The sequence below is a fragment of the Solenopsis invicta genome, chromosome 3 (genome assembly GCF_016802725.1).
Source record: "Solenopsis invicta isolate M01_SB chromosome 3, UNIL_Sinv_3.0, whole genome shotgun sequence".
NCBI lineage: Eukaryota > Metazoa > Arthropoda > Insecta > Hymenoptera > Formicidae > Solenopsis > Solenopsis invicta.
In genome coordinates, this window is record NC_052666.1 from 29,105,531 (window position 1) to 29,121,704 (window position 16,174).

The 16,174-nt window shown below is 41.2% G+C and overlaps 1 protein-coding gene across 2 annotated transcripts; it reads left to right on the plus strand.

Annotated features, from left to right (window-relative positions):
* The first annotated feature begins 1,461 nt into the window (after window positions 1-1,461).
* On the plus strand, window positions 1,462-16,101 carry LOC105199400 (muscarinic acetylcholine receptor DM1). 2 transcript variants are annotated; one of them, XM_011166500.3, is made up of 5 exons: window positions 1,462-2,551; window positions 6,228-6,510; window positions 7,037-7,163; window positions 7,525-7,830; window positions 9,514-16,101. In XM_011166500.3, exons 1-5 carry the CDS (start codon window positions 2,083-2,085, stop codon window positions 10,132-10,134), a joined length of 1,806 nt encoding a protein of 601 aa, XP_011164802.1. In that variant the 5' UTR covers window positions 1,462-2,082; the 3' UTR covers window positions 10,135-16,101. The 2 variants fall into 2 exon arrangements, with proteins under 2 accessions (XP_011164802.1, XP_011164803.1); XM_011166501.3 differs by having other exon boundaries at window positions 6,228-6,507.
* Window positions 16,102-16,174: the final 73 nt, after the last annotated feature.

The following is a 16,174-nucleotide window of genomic DNA, read 5'->3' on the forward strand; positions in this document are numbered from 1 at the left end:
TCTAGACGATAACAAGTTCGAAACTCGTTGGGGCCGACGACGCGACGTCTTCCGTGCAAGCTGCTCCGATGACGTTACTTCCTTATTAAAACGCACTTATTATATCGAGTATCCACGCGCACCGACACGCAATTTCGCGTACACTCGCGTCGAGTTTATGTTCAAAGTGAGTCTCGTTGTAAGAAAAGTGTAACTTTCGGATCTGAAAGTTTAACGTGTAAACGAATCTTTTTTAATTCGCGTAAGAGAACGTACGAGAGATTTGGCTAATTCTTCGTAATGAAATTAAGATTCGGGAGATGGCTTTTTCCGTGTTAGCGAAAAAAAAGGGTCAGCTGTCTATAAATCATCGATAATCCGTTCTCACTCTCGAGTTCGATAAGCGGCGTATGTAAGCTGACACACGAGGGAATCGCGGAACAGCCCCATTATAGTCACGTGTACTCCGGAAACGGAAGTGCGAGCGCTTGATAGGTTTGAGACACATTTAGGCCATTTGAGGTGTACTGGACGCCATGAGTGGTTTGCGCGCGAGTGGCGAATAAGTAGCTCCTTAAAGATGAAGTAGCGGTCAAGAGGGAGAGAAGAGAAGGTGCAAAGTCTTTTACGCGGATTCAGCAGCGAAAACGGGGTTCCGCTCCAAGTGCCCGCGGGCACTGAGTTGCGCTTTTCGCGGTTCGGCTGACTGTAGTCTCGTGCCGTGCCAAAGTATGACAAAAGAACTTTCTTTTTCTTCCTCTTTTTTCGTTCTTTTTTTCTTATTACGCCATTAAAGTGTCTCTCTCTCTCTCTTTTTTTCTCTCTCTCGGTACGCAGTGGACGGCAGACGCGAGGATTAAGGCAGGACGTCCGTCCCGCGAAACAAAATGCGAGCATTTATGTCGAATAGGGGATAGCTATATGTCGACAGCATGTAGGGGAATTAATCTGGGGTTGCACAGATTTTACTTTTTTACTAAAAGTCACGTATTAGTTTGTATTTCAAGTTTTTTTATTTCTCATTGCACAGAAATAGCTCCTGCGAAAACATTTCTATGTTTCTCACAGCTTTCAATATTCGACGTTCACTTGGTACTTACCAAGCAAACACCGAATAAAATAAATATGTCGGAAGAAGTAAAATGTCCCGAAAAAGTATATATCAATTCCGATCGTTGATATACGATCAAGCCCATTAATCTTACTATGCTAATAAATTTTTGATATGATTTTTCAGTATATTTGTTCTGTCTTTACTCGTAGACTCAATGTCTCCACCGAGAGGAGCAAACGTGGGATGTAGTTGACACTACCTTCCACCTAGCAAGAGCACGACGACGGAGGCGGTGGACGAGGAAGGGGAGGAGGAGGAGGAGGAGGAGGAGGAGGAGGAGGAAGAGGAGGAGGAGGAGGAGGAGGAGGAGGTGGAGGAGGTGGAGGAGGTGGAGGTAAAGGTGGAGGAGGGGGAGGAGGAGGAGGAGGAGGAGGAGGAAGACGAGAAGGACGACGACAACAACGACGACGACGACGAGAACGACGAGGACGAGGAGGAGGAGGAAGAGAAAAGAAGAGATCGCGACGGTAGCATCGGTCGTGAAGGTGGTGCCGTTCGCCGAATTCCGGTGTCCGGCGGCAAGGAGTAGGGAAGCGTGGCGTTCGCGCGTTCGCGCGTACGTGCGTGCGTGTGTACGTGCGTGCGTGCGTGCGTGGCGGGCGTGCGTGCGCGCACGGTCGCGTGGGCGAACGCACGCTCCGCAGCATACCCGCCGCGCGCATGGTAAAGGGGTACGCGAGAGGCCGGGCGAGGGTGAGGCGGGCTGCTACGGCGGTGGTGCCCCAAGGATCGGGATTCGAGTCGAGAGCTCCGTTCGAATCAGAGAACGCGCGATCGCCCACGCGAACGGTAACGCGCGAATCGGACGCGGAACGCCGAACGCGAAACGAGGGTAGATAAGGCAGCAAGATGACTTTTTTCGAATTAATAACGAAATAAAAAGAGAGAGAGGAAGAAAAGGAGAAAGAATAAGAGAGAGAGAGAGAGAGAGAGAAAAAGTGTGAGAGAGACAGAGACAGGGAGAGGATAAAAGAGATAGTCCGTCAGACATGAACACTTCGATGGTGGAGATACTCGGCAATGACAGCTACAACGTCAGCACCAACGGTCTCGACTGCGGCGGTGAGCCCCATCAATATTCGACATGGGAGCGTGTGATTATAATAGTGATCGCCGCCTTCCTCAGTATCATTACGGTCCTCGGCAACATTATGGTCATGGTATCGTTCAACATCGACAAGCAGCTACAGACAATCTCCAACTATTTCCTCTTCAGCCTGGCGGTGGCCGACTTTGCGATCGGTCTCATCTCCATGCCCCTCTTTACGGTGTACACGGTGCTCGGTTACTGGCCGCTCGGGCCCCACGTGTGCGACACGTGGCTCGCCCTCGACTATCTCGCGAGCAACGCGTCGGTCCTCAATCTGCTCATCATCAGCTTCGACAGGTACTTCTCCGTCACGCGCCCGCTCACCTATCGAGCCAAGAGGACCACTGTCAAAGCCGCCTTCATGATCGGTAAATGTATCAAATTTGTGACATTTAATCGAATGTAAATGAATAAGGTATCCAATATCTCTAAAATCTAGGAAGCCTAGAATTGTCAGAAAATCCTTTTCTACTTAAATAAATTGGGGAATTCTCGAAGGGAACTTTATCGAGACTCGAGAAACTTTGGTCGAAATTTTCTCTTCGAATATTTTGCTTTTAATTTGCGATTTAAAAACTGTCTCAATTTTGAAAAATCAGCTAGAAAATTTTTAGGTAATTTTTTTTTTAAGATTTAAGTAAATATAATTATTTATATCGTGCTTATAAAAATGAATACATTATAATAGTAAATTGTAATAAATTATGGTTTTTCAATATGCGTTAATATATAAATTTAAATTAACAATAATTATTACAAGATCGTGAACATCATGAAGTCATAGCAGGAGTCTTGGTGATCGGTAATATTTCTGTTGATTTTATTTACATTTTGTGTACATTTTCTGATTCTTCAAACTTTACCGTTATTTTCGGTCTTGAGATGTAATTCTTAAATTGAATGTTTTGTCCTATTACTCAATTTTTCTTTGACGATAAGTTTTAGAATGCTTTGGTTGTTCTCGTAGATAGTCGTTTTCCTTTTCACTTTCAAATCGAGATCATTTAAAATTCTTTAAATCCATATTGACTCTCTACATGCTTCCGATAAGGCAATGAACTTGGCTTCCATTGATAATGCGACACATGATTGGCGCTTATCTGCAGCACCAGCTGATTGCTCCGCTAAGTATGAAAATGCTGAAACCAGTATATTATTGCCGACTTATACGTTCCTCCGTTCAATCCGCGTTTGTATATCCAATCAATTTTTCGTTTTTCTTAGCATCTCCCAGTTTTAAGCGAAGAGGTGATGTTTCTTTGAAATATTTAATAAGTTTCTTCACATTCCAATTGGTTATAGTTAGAGCTGCCCTTTGTAAATGCAGCAGCAATGTTGGGTCTGGTGTTTGTTGAAATGTACAATAAACATCCAATTGCTGCGCGATACTCGTCATTAGTCTGGATCGTTACGATATGACTCGATAGAATATCGCAATGTTTGACTTTATCCAATTCGAACTTGGCTGCAATGTTCCAAATGTAATTTCTGGGTCAAGCAAAAAGAAGTCTCAAGATTTGATTACTCTGAGTAAGCCTAAGTGGTTCGTCACCAATCCAAGATTTTCGATGTTAAATTCCCCCTTCAGTATTTTCTCGATTCGCTGAATAGCTGTTACTGATGTACTTGCTACAAGAATGTCATCAACGTATATGAGAATGTATAAACTTTCTTGCGATCCGTGGTACGTGTATAAACAGTTATCTGCTTTGCTTTGAATAAGTTTAGCCTTAACTAAAACGTTATGTAGAGTTTCATTCCACACTCGAGTAGATTGCTTCAAGCCATACATGCTTTTATTTAAGAGACATACTTTTTCTTCGGCTTCTTCAGCTTTATATCCAGGCGGTTGATACATAAAAATTTTTTTTTGTAACTCCCCTAATTTAAGAATGCTGTCTTCGCGTCAAAGTGATAGACCGCCATTTTTAGATTTGCAGCAATGAACAGTAAAACGCGAAACGTTTGTTGTCCCGCAACGGGCGCAAACACTTGATCGTAATCGATTCTGAATTTTGGGTTAAAGCCCTGAATAACGAGTCTAGCTTTGAATTTCTTGATCTTTCCATCGGCATCAGTTTTCAGTTTCTATACCCACTTACAGCCAATTAATCGCTTTAATTTGTGTATACTCACTTACAGTTAATTAATCCCTTTAATTTGTATACTCACTTACAGCCAATTAAATTCTTGTCCGCGGATAAATCCACCAATTTCCATGTATTGTTATCAATTAGCGACCTAATCTCCTCCTCCATGGCAAGAATCCAATTATCGTTGTTTTGACAAGAGAGCGTTTCGTTGTAATTGGCTGGTTCACCATTGACAACAACGCTAATTTCCTCACTTAAACGCCTAGGAGGCATATCTTTCATTGAACGATCAAAACGCTGTGGTTTCATTTGGGACTATAGATTGTTCGACATTATCTGTCATTAAAGAATTACTACTTGAGGCTTCGCACATCGCTCCGTCGAATTCCTTGACGTCACTGTTTGAAATTTTTCTACATATTGTTATTTAGCGAAAAGCACTTTTGTTGTCGATTCGTCGTTGAATAGATGAGTCTCGATGAATGTTTCATTATTAGACTTTTTTTCTACAATATCATCAAATTTGGATGGCAGTCTTTTTAATAGATTTAATTGATGATTGCTTTTGGTTTACATACACGTGTCGTCGATGAATTTTACGTCTCGAGAGATAACAACATTCTCGAATGCAGGTAAGTATGATTCTACATGCTTTCGATTTCATGTCGAAATTCATTAAAATTCCGCTCCATGCTTTTAACTCGAGCTTTTTACGATATTCATCGGGGATCTTAACGAAACAATTTGCTCCAAATCTTCTTAAGTTGAAACAGATAGGCTTTTTGTTATACCAATGTTTATACGGTGTTTCTGTTACCTTCTTCCAAGTTAAACGATTTTGTATGAAGTTTGCAGTTGTCACAGCTTCACCCCAAAAATTGAATTCCAAATTAGCATCCGTGAGCGTACACCGTGCCATTTCTATTAATGTTCGTTTTTTTTTGTTCGGTCACGCCGTTTTGTGCTAGTGAGTATAAAGCGGTACGTTGTATTTTAATACCGTTTGTGTTTAGATAATTAAGAAACTCTGTGCTCATGAATTTTCCTTCTTGATCGGTGCGTATTGATTTAATTTTTCTGCTAAACTGAACGAGCTCATTCAATTCTTTGAACTTCTGAAACGCTTCAGATTTTTCCTTTAGAAGGTAAATTGTTGTATATCGAGAAAAATTATCGATAAAAGTGAGAAGATATCGTTTATTCGAAGAGGTTTTTGTATGCATCAGCCGGGTGGTAGTCTTTTGATCACGTTGCGATTGATCACCAACCAATCACAGTGCTTGAACAATGGAAAAACTTTAGACACCGGCCGCTGTGAAAGGCTGTGGTCAACAATTGCAACATGGTCAAACGAGACGCTCACGCATCGGCTCACAAATGTCGCTGTGAATAAGATCTAATACGTCTGTTGTCCTGGAAAGAAAATGTCAACAAGTGATCTCATCGAGGAAATGAAGCACGCGAGTTGCGGATCGAATTGCTAATACATATGCAACTGACTGCGTGTATCAAGGCCGAAATGATACAGATGCAGTTTCCTAAAGAATCCGAGAAGGATTCTTTAAAATCATTCGTTGACATTTTTTTTTTGTCACGGCTTCTATATCGCGATGACGTAAGATACGGTGCCATTGATGAAGGCAAAGCTTCTGGTTGTTCGCCATATAATTGACTTTGTTTGCCATTCGCATTTTGTAAAGATTTGCTTCGATGTCATCGACAGCAATTTGTCGGCTGCTCCATCACCGATACGAATTTCACAATGGTCTTCGTGATATTCAACTTTGAATCCTTTACTCGCCAAATGTTTCACAGAGATTATTAATTTGTTTCAATTGAAGGCACGTATAAACGAAATTAAACCTTAACGTAATTTTTATGAATTATTCATTTTGTAATCCAACACCATGCATTCGTTGAAAAGTAATCGAGACGACGCTGATCGTTCCAGGATCCGCTTGGGGGATATCGCTGCTTCTTTGGCCACCCTGGATCTACGCGTGGCCGTACATCGAGGGTACGAGGACCGTGCCGAAGACCGCGTGCTACATCCAATTCATCGAGACGAACCACTACATCACCTTCGGCACGGCCATCGCCGCGTTTTACGTTCCTGTCATGATAATGATAATCCTCTACTGGCGAATCTGGAAGGAGACGAAGAAACGTCGGAAGGACCTGCCGAACTTGCAGGCCGGCAAGCAAGACACGAGCAAGCGCAGCAACTCGAGGTGGTAACTAACACTTTCAATTGTTTCTCCCTCCGAACTTGTCGTCAGCACATCACCAAAAAATCGCAATCGCAACCCCTGCACAAGAGAGATGGTAACACATTGCTCCATTTGAAGATCAGCCCTTCCCTTAATTCAGGGCACAGATATACACCAGTAAACTAGTTTGAAACGTGTTAGATTAATTAATTGATTGCTTTCTCCCTTACATATTATTTTAGTCGCAAACTTGTTTTCCTCTCGGATGTTAAATCGAACTGAAATAGTTATTTCGATATTTCCTGTTATTCTTTAATGTTTGCTTACAATCTTTATGGAAATATTTTTCGAGATCTACGGATCTCGTTGTTTGAATTTTTTTCCATTTGTTTCCAATCTTAATCCGATAAAAATATTTGTTCGCATATTTGTTCGCATAACAAGATGTTCCTTTCGACAACGCGAGCAATCGTGCGAATTCTGCGAATATCGCGAGGTCGAAAGATTCAGGTACGGAACGATGTGCTTATTTGTCAAATTTTTCGTGTAGCGACGAGGCTTTAAATATGGAGGATTGCAGAAGACAGCGAAGCGAGTCGAGCACCGCCGATGATGTCTCGCACCCCACGCACGTAGCCGTTTCCTACATTGATAAGCATTACCCGCAATACAAGAGCGTAAGTAACAGTCGTAAGCATTAGCTCGTATACGCGGTTACATCAGCGCGAATAACTTGGCGCACATGTTTCTCTCCCATTTATTCATTTCTTCAAATGCCATTGGCAATTGGAACTTTGCATTTATACTACTTATACAACTATGCATAATTCCGGATTAATAATTGTTATTATCGTGTAAATTTCACAGTGCCTCATATGTCCCCCCGTATCTCTTTTCATTTTCTCTGTTAAGTCAATAAAAAAATCGACAAGAATTCGACATAACGTTACGATGAAAAGTTACGTTTGTAGACGCAATCTCAGATCGACTACTGTCGCGATTACGATCTCATCCATTTCCACTTTTTCGAACATACAGCACAGGCCGTTCTCTTGGACCTGGCTGAAGATGTGGTGCATCGCATGGTGGCACAGCGGTCGAGACGACGAGGACGACGACGAGGACATCGCCGGACCGGAGAGCAGTCGCACCGGAATCGGTTACGAGGTCGACACGCTCACGCCGATGTCTGCCGAGACGCCGCTTCCCAGCACGGCATCGCGGTGTCCCTCCATCAGCGCGATACAGGCCGCAGGGATCGCCCTGGACAAGTCAGCGTTGCAGCACGAGTACAAAAGGCCGACGCGGCCGGCCGGCCTCAAGACTCCGGTCTCCAGCGATTCCGTATGTGACACTTTTCCTTTTTTCGTTTATTTCAATTTGGAAGCGGAGTCGAGAAAAAAATATTTCTTTCAACGTATTTTTAGCAAGAGAGAAATCAACATTATTCGTGGTCATTAGAGTTACAGGGTCAAGTCATTAAAGTTACATATTATTTAGCGATTAAGTGTCGATTAAAGACGTTTAGGTTTTAATGTTTTAAATCAGGCACGCAGCCGGTTTGCACTTTTCGACTGATTTTGCTTACTGTCATCTAGACTGCGCGCGGAGACAAAAAACGCTCAAGCTCAGGGATGATAATAGCTGTAAATCGTATACGACACTATAAGACTCTAGCGCTTCGAAGCATATAGTCCCGAGCATTTATTGTTTACAGAGGTCATATTATTTATTATTATTACTATTACTTTATACATTTAAAACTAACACTTTAAAGTAGAACGTAGATACATATGTTAATTGTGTGTGTATATTTAAACACAGTAGGATTTCGTATAACGCGGCATTCTTATAACGCGCTTTAAAAATTATGCTTTAAATATTACGCTTTAAATATTAAAAATTGCGCTACTGCCTATAACGCAATTAGAAGAAAGAGTATTTATTCCCCTGATAAGACGTTTATTAAATTATATAACAAAATCTTGCATAAAAATTAGAATCAACAATTATGTAGGTTTGTTTACAAAAGTAGGTGTAAAAGTATTGACTTTTTATAAAATACTGATAATTGTTTGTTCAATTAATTTCGGAATAGTATTTCGGTAAAACAATGACGATATGACGAATTATCTTAGTGATATATTTGTAAAATTAAATTTTGAAAGAAATTATTTAATAATTAAGAAAAATATTTTTAGCTGTATTATGTATGAAACAACTAGAAATATAATTAAACCAAATATTTACAAAAATGCACAATTATTTCTAAATTATAATGTAGAAAGATTGTACAGTATGAAATATTGCACATTCAGCATGGTAACATTTTAAATAAGGAATCAAACGGATTTTAGAATAATTGTTAAATATTTATATCTGAAATTTAGATTTTTCTAATATTTGACAAATGTTATTTAGAGATTTTATTTCGACTAAATTGCTGTGATTTAACGTATCATCTTAGCGCAATTATTTAAAATCTTGTTAATTTACAATGCTATTATTGTAGAATGTTCGCACAAGATGCCTATCGAAGTCAGTTCTAACATAGTGTTTAAAATAGAATAATTTGCATATTATTTTCTATTATATTATAAAAAAAAAAATATTTATTTAGTTTTCTTTTAGCGCTCTTGGTTCCGTTTAACACGGAACGTATCTCTCGCGTTACAAGGAGCTCTACTGTATTTAAAATTTAACATCAATAGATTTATATCATTCTTAAACTCTACTATTGGCAACGCGTTTTTGTTTTTTAGTAGTTTCCCCCGTAGGCTTATCCATTAAAATTGCAAAAGTTTATTTGAATTTTGTCGCTTTAAGAGAAGAAATGTTAACATTAATTTCTGATGAATTTACTCGCATTAACGAGGATTAGCTCGAGCGTTTTTTGTTTTCGCGCACAATCTAGATGCTATATCCTTTTCACACCATGGATGCTGTGGAACTAAGCAAAATCGGTCGAAAAGTGCAGACCGGCTGCAAACCTGATGTATACGATGCACGTATCTCTTACACTTTCAGATTTATACGGTTTTGATCAAATTGCCGAGCAACGGCGGAAAATACAGCGAGGGGCCGAGCATAAAGATGATCAACGACGAGACCGTGTCGATTCAGTTGCCCAGTATGTTGGAAGACAGCGAGGACGACGGCAGTGCTGGAGGCGATGCCAGCAAGCTGTTCCGTCTCGGCGGCGGGACCATCTCGAGCATCTCGAGTCCGTCGACGGTGACGAGGAGACCGTCGCAGATGCCGGACATCAGGATACCGCTGAACGCGAAGAACATACCGAAGACGCTGACGACGGGCAAGGGCATCCTGAACAAGCCGCCGAACAAAAAGAAGAAGAAGCTGCAGGAGAAGAAGGCCGACCGGAAGGCCGCGAAAACGCTGTCGGCTATCCTGCTCGCGTTCATCATCACGTGGACCCCGTACAACATTCTGGTACTCCTCAAGTCCATCACCGCCTGCTCGTGGAACATACCCCAAGAACTGTGGGACTTTTTTTATTACCTTTGCTACATCAACAGTACCGTGAACCCGATGTGCTACGCGCTGGGCAATGCGACTTTTCGCAGAACCTACGTGAGGATTCTCAAATGTAAGTGGCGCAGCAGGAACCGCGGCACCGACCGGGGATAATATCGGTAACTCGACGACGATGACGCGCGCTTCGACCTTTTTGCATCGGGGAGGGGGGAGAGGGGGGCAGCCCTCTCTTCACGCTCTCTTCCGATATCAGCACACCACAGAATTGGGAGTCAACGACCACGCGCGCGCGCGCGTGTTCATCACACGAATACACACACACACACACACACACACACACACACATATACCGGAGCAACGCTGTATTATTATTACTACTACTACTATTATTATCATTACTATTATTATTGTTATATCGCCATTTACTTTTTCTCCGTTTTACGCGTTTCTCAGAGCGCACGAAGAAGCGGAAGCGAGGAGACCGGCGACTGCCGCGAATGAGTTTGGCACCCGCGACTGCCAAACCATCCTGTTCCTAACGACATCGCTCGACGTTACCGGTATACGTCCGTTACCGGTCGTTTGAATCGCGCATCTCGTCGGACCGCCGCTGGGGTCGTATTCTGTAACTCTTAACGACAGCTAGGGATATCGTTACGTGTCGTTACGCAGCTTTTCTACCATGTATAATATCTGCGCAACGACGCTGTAACGATACCGAATTGTCGTTATGAAGTTAGAGAATAGGCCTACAGGATCGCGCGCGACGTCTCACGTCCGATCGGCTGCTCGCGCTGTCGTCACGTAGAAGAAGTAAGACTGTTTCCTTCCGACGGATTCTGTGCCGAATCGTCACGAAACGAGAGATCGACTCCTCGACGACCGCGTCGCGTTTCCGCGCGCCAACGACCGATCAGATTTTTCAGGGGAAATTTTATTAATCGTCTGTAATTACCTGGCTAATTCGGTTATCCCCCGACGTAACGTTGGAGTTTAACGCTCTCTCGAACATAATTGTATCACTTCGTAATTACATTGGTTTATTAACGCAGAAAAAAAAAGAATTAATCGCGATCCAATACACCCTTATCGGGGAATTAACGACGTGACACCGGGCGACGTGAACGAGTCCCCCTCCTCTCCGTACGAACGTAGGGATTTGTTTGTTCATAATATTCTCGGATAATATCTCGAATTTCGACGGCACTGATATCGATCGTCTATATCGAGACGCGTGAATATTTAATGAGGCAGTGGTTCTTAAGCTTTTTTCAGTGGCTCGACTCTCGGGGAGGCCGAGGGTTCTCAGTTCGGTTGTTACCGGGGGAACCTCGACAGTCGTCCCACGGAATTTTTTTTCATTCTCTCGAAAACTGACGTGGACGACGCCGTGCAATTATGTCATTACGGGGAATCGGAAAATCGTCAGGAGAGAAGAGTAGGACGTGGTCTCGTTCGGCCGTCGACAACGCACTGCAACGCACTACTAGTCAAAACGCGCGCAGCACCGGTCTCCGAGTTTCGCAGAGAAGTAATCGTGACACGTGGATACTGCCATGAAAATATAATGTTCATAAATATCTCTCCGGATGTCGCGCGCACCCGCGCGAGTCGCGCGAGTTCGGAATCATATTGCGTGTTTGGTGCCCTCGGGGGGGGACCGAGGTGCACCAGTACCTTTTCCTCCCCCGATGCGATCGTCATCGTCGTCGCCGCGGAGGAGGCGAGTCGCGCTGCTCCCGGGAGCTTCTCTTCCGGAGGTGGAGAGAAGAAAGGGTGCGGCGACGGTGGCGAGTAGCAACGGGGAGAGTAGACGAGGAAGAAGAAGCTAAATCGCACAAGAAAACCTATTTAAGTAAAAAAATAAAAAATAAAAAATACCAAAAGGATAACGATAATCTTCTGTGCGCCGCGTAGAGTCGCGGCGGGCGACGCAAAACATTCGATGTAAATTCTACGACGTAGCGAAGTGTAAAACTGTAAATGAATGTGTTTAAATGTAATAATGCTGAGAGGGAGAGAGGGGAAGGAGGTGGGGAAGAGGGGATTCGATGATAGGGGCTGGGACAGCCAGCGGAGTACGGGAGGATACTTAGCGATTAGGAAAAACGAGAGAGAGGGAGGAAGAAGAGCGGGAGATTTAACGTTAAATCGAATTCTTCCGTAAAACTAAAATAACATTCTAATTATACGTGCCAAACGAAGCTTTAAAAGATTATACCAAGATTATACGACGTGAAAGAAAGAGAGATAGGGTGAGACGAGGCGGAGCGAAAGGGAGGAACGTAGCGCACTCTCGATGCTATTGAGAAACGAGATACCGAAATATATAGTTAATAAAAAAAAAAAGATTAAATAAACTAACAAATAAAATAAGAGCACTGTGTCGAGCGATACACGACTTTAGCGATCGAAGGCTCGTAAATCAAAGTCAACCGTACGCGCGCCGACATGCCTATAGTGACCTCAAGACTGCGAGCTCTCCATTTTCATCCTGGCGACTGTACATTTATAATTAAATACCTCGCGTAATTTTACAATGTAGCAAGAGGACGCGATCTTTTACATAAGTGTACTTTGGGCAGCTTTCTTTTTCGTTTTTTTTTTTTTCCCCACGGTGTCATACGTGCTCACGTGAATGTCAAAGTCGAAAACTAAAACTGATTCTCTCGGTTAATTTCCACTTGGCGCGAGTGCTCTCCCGGGATAATCCCAGGAGTGGAGTTTGAGGATGTTCTCTCATCCCTCGCGTATCGTATTCACCCTCGCCATTCGAAGCAAGAAACATAATCGCTGCTCGAAGAAGTGCGACAGCGACGTTCCTATGTACGCGTCGGCACGCGTGCGTTTGTACCTTGTACAAAATACCCACGCACACTAAACACGCACTCTCGCGCGATCAGCATATACATATATACACGGTGCAGTGTCGCGGATAGTACGTACATACACGCGGGGATGTATTTTACGGGGATGAGAAGAGGCCGTTCCCGGTCGAGTGAGAATCACGCGAGAGCCTCTTCTCGGTTCTTTCCCACCCTCCCCTTCCCCCACTATCCTCCCGCGAGCGAGAGGAGACGTTCTCGCGAGATTCTCGGCCGGGGAGATCCCGTACGTTGTGGATCGGCGAGGAAAAAAAAAGTCTCGACGACAGAAACGTTGATCACGGAACGAACCTAGGTACATCAGGTGGAGACCGCGACGGTAGTTACGTATCGGCAGCGTAATTAAGTACGAGTATAATAATTAACCAATGATTTTCGATCTATTATTCGGGTACTTTTTGATACGAGGATTCGCGCTGATCGATTTGGAGAACCGTTACACGAGCGATTATACTGATAAACTGATACGTGATTTCTGTTTCCCCGAGGTGCGATGAGGCTAAAGCATCGAGCTGTTTTTTAACGAATTTAAAAGCATTCCTCCTCCCATAGATGTGTCAAAGAGTTTCGAGAAAGATCTCCCGATAACAATTAAGGTATTGTAAGCGTATATAATTATCGTTTGTTAGCCGTAAATCTTTAACGAAGGGGGCAATACGGAATGTCGCGACAAAAAGACTAAGAAAATCTCAAAAAAGAAAAAAGAAAAAAGAAATAAAAATAAGGAAGACGTATATCCGTATAATCTCTCGCGTTTTCTGGCATTTTTAAACATACGGGGGAAGGAAATAACGTAAGACTCGTGATATTTTTTTACCTTTATAGTCGATCTCGCGCGAGATTTGATCCTGCATGACGCGAACCTTAACGAAGCGCGTCGATACTAAAGTGCGGCGGTAAAACGCGAATGGGACGGGTGATACAATGACGTTCGACGTTATCGTTGCGCTTGCACTTTTCTTCGTAACGCAAGAAATGTCGAGAAAACAATGAAATACGGGGACATTTCGAAACGAGAATTTTAGGCTTATAGCGCTTATAGCTTTTTGTCAAATTCGCAATTCTACGAGCGCGAGGACTGAAACAGGCGAGAGTTCCAGGCTTTCGGAAACCCCGGGCAAAAACTTTTTTCGCGTTTTTGGAGAAAGATTATCGTGATAATTTGCGAAAGGCTCGAAAGACGACGTTTCAAAGACTTCGAAACTTCATACTTTGATATTTTGATGCACACAGAATAAAATTGGAATTTATAGATCTGAAATGTATCTGCGGAGACTGCGTGTGGATTTTTTAAGAAAAAGAAGAACAAAATGATGAAAATTTATTTAAAAGACGGAGAGGCATTGATAGAGTGTCTACAAATTCATTTTTACTTTCTCGATCCAGAGAGATAAAGAAAAATTATATATTATATTTCTCGGAAAGTAAACGTTTAAGTATAAGGATATTAATGTGGCTATTAATGTGGCAATTAGTATGGCAAGAATACTCGCCGTATTTTAAACACAGGCGTAAATGTATGAGTCCTTTTGTATGAAAACTTGTGTTTTTTTTTAAGGAGTGTCAGAAATGCATCGTAACTTTGGGAATACATTATAGAATCCGTCGTCACGTTGAGGCTCCAGTTCAGCAGTAAGAAACATTACTCAGAAATTCATGACAAAGTATTTACCCATCTAAGGTGAATGTTTCAATTAGTGACCATGTCCTAGTTAGTGACCAGGCACATATTTATTGGAATTGCAAGGAAATTCTGCAATGCATAACGGCAATATTAATTTTTTAACGTTCTAATTTCAAGGTAGTAGCGTTTTTATCAATTTTCTATCTTAATTGACTAGTTTAAGCATATTAAATGTGAGAGCGTTATCATTCAAAGCGTGTGGCGTGTGTAACGATCGTTGGCTTATATGACACGCTAGATTCATAACGCACTTGCATCAGTTAGGGCCACTTGCACCAACGCCGATTAACTTAACTGCCGATTAAGTGTCAAATGTGATTGATTATTTTAGATCAATTCTACGACAAATGCGATTGATTAATTCCGATAGAATAATCAGCTGATTAAGTTAATCGGCGTTGGTGCAAGTGGCCTTTAATATATGTTTAATTACACGTTTTATCAGAAATAGTAATAAAAGTGATCACTTAATATTATTTGGATGTAGAAAAAGTTAACAGTAAATGCATATGTACTACATGGCTAGATGAAAATCAAATACAATTGTGGTGGTCACTAATATGTACCGAAAAACGCATGTGTCAAAATAATGACCGATTAGATAAAATAGCTCGAAATAATGTGGTTTTTTTTTTCATTTGCGTCAGGAAATAGTCTTGTGTTATTGTCAAATTTTAGTTTATTTTATATTACCTTGTTTTGCGGATTTTTAACGTTAAAAAAGTCCACACAGTAACTTAAAGTAATGTAAATGATTTCATAGTCTTCATTAAAAAAAAATTATTATTTGAGACATGATTTTGATACCAATTACTGACTGTATTATTTCGTTAACGCATTTCATCATAAAAATTGACTAAATATCATTGATGAGTGAATATTTTCTCGGGAAAAAATTTTTTATATCAATTATATATCAAATATTTATATATATTAAAATATATATAATTATGCATGATTTATATATGTAATTGTATATGATTTTGTATAAAATATGTCTATATATATATATATATATATATAATTATACATATTTTATATTTAATTGTATAGAAAACATTTTTTACCGGGTGTAGCTACCGCTTGACGGAATGATAAATTTCATTACTAAAGTTCATTACTAATTTAAAAAAGAAAATTGTCACATTAAAAAAGTGAATATTTTTGTTACGTTACTTTTACAAAATTATTTTTTTTTAATCGAAAATTGAATTTTTTCCTTGTCCAAATAAATTTTCTCATGAAAGTTGCAAATTTATTCATTTTAACCCTTAAATACTTGGCACTTTGCTTGAAGTAGACATATTGCAATCCCGGTCAATAATCAGACACTATTAACACATGCTAAACTAGACACCAATTATTAATCGGGCCAAACATAGGTCATTAATTGAGACAAGGCAAACTTGAACGGTCACTAACATGTACATTTATACATAGCGATATATCTGTTATTTAATGAATATGTATAGCATCACAAAATTATTAGCGATCATTTTCTGTCAATCAAATGCTCTAGCTTTCCTACAATAATAAGAGTTTCACTTGAAAGCCAAGTTTTATTTATTCAAATCTCATCCATTACTTTCACAGATTTTACTTGGTTATTAATTGGGACATTCAC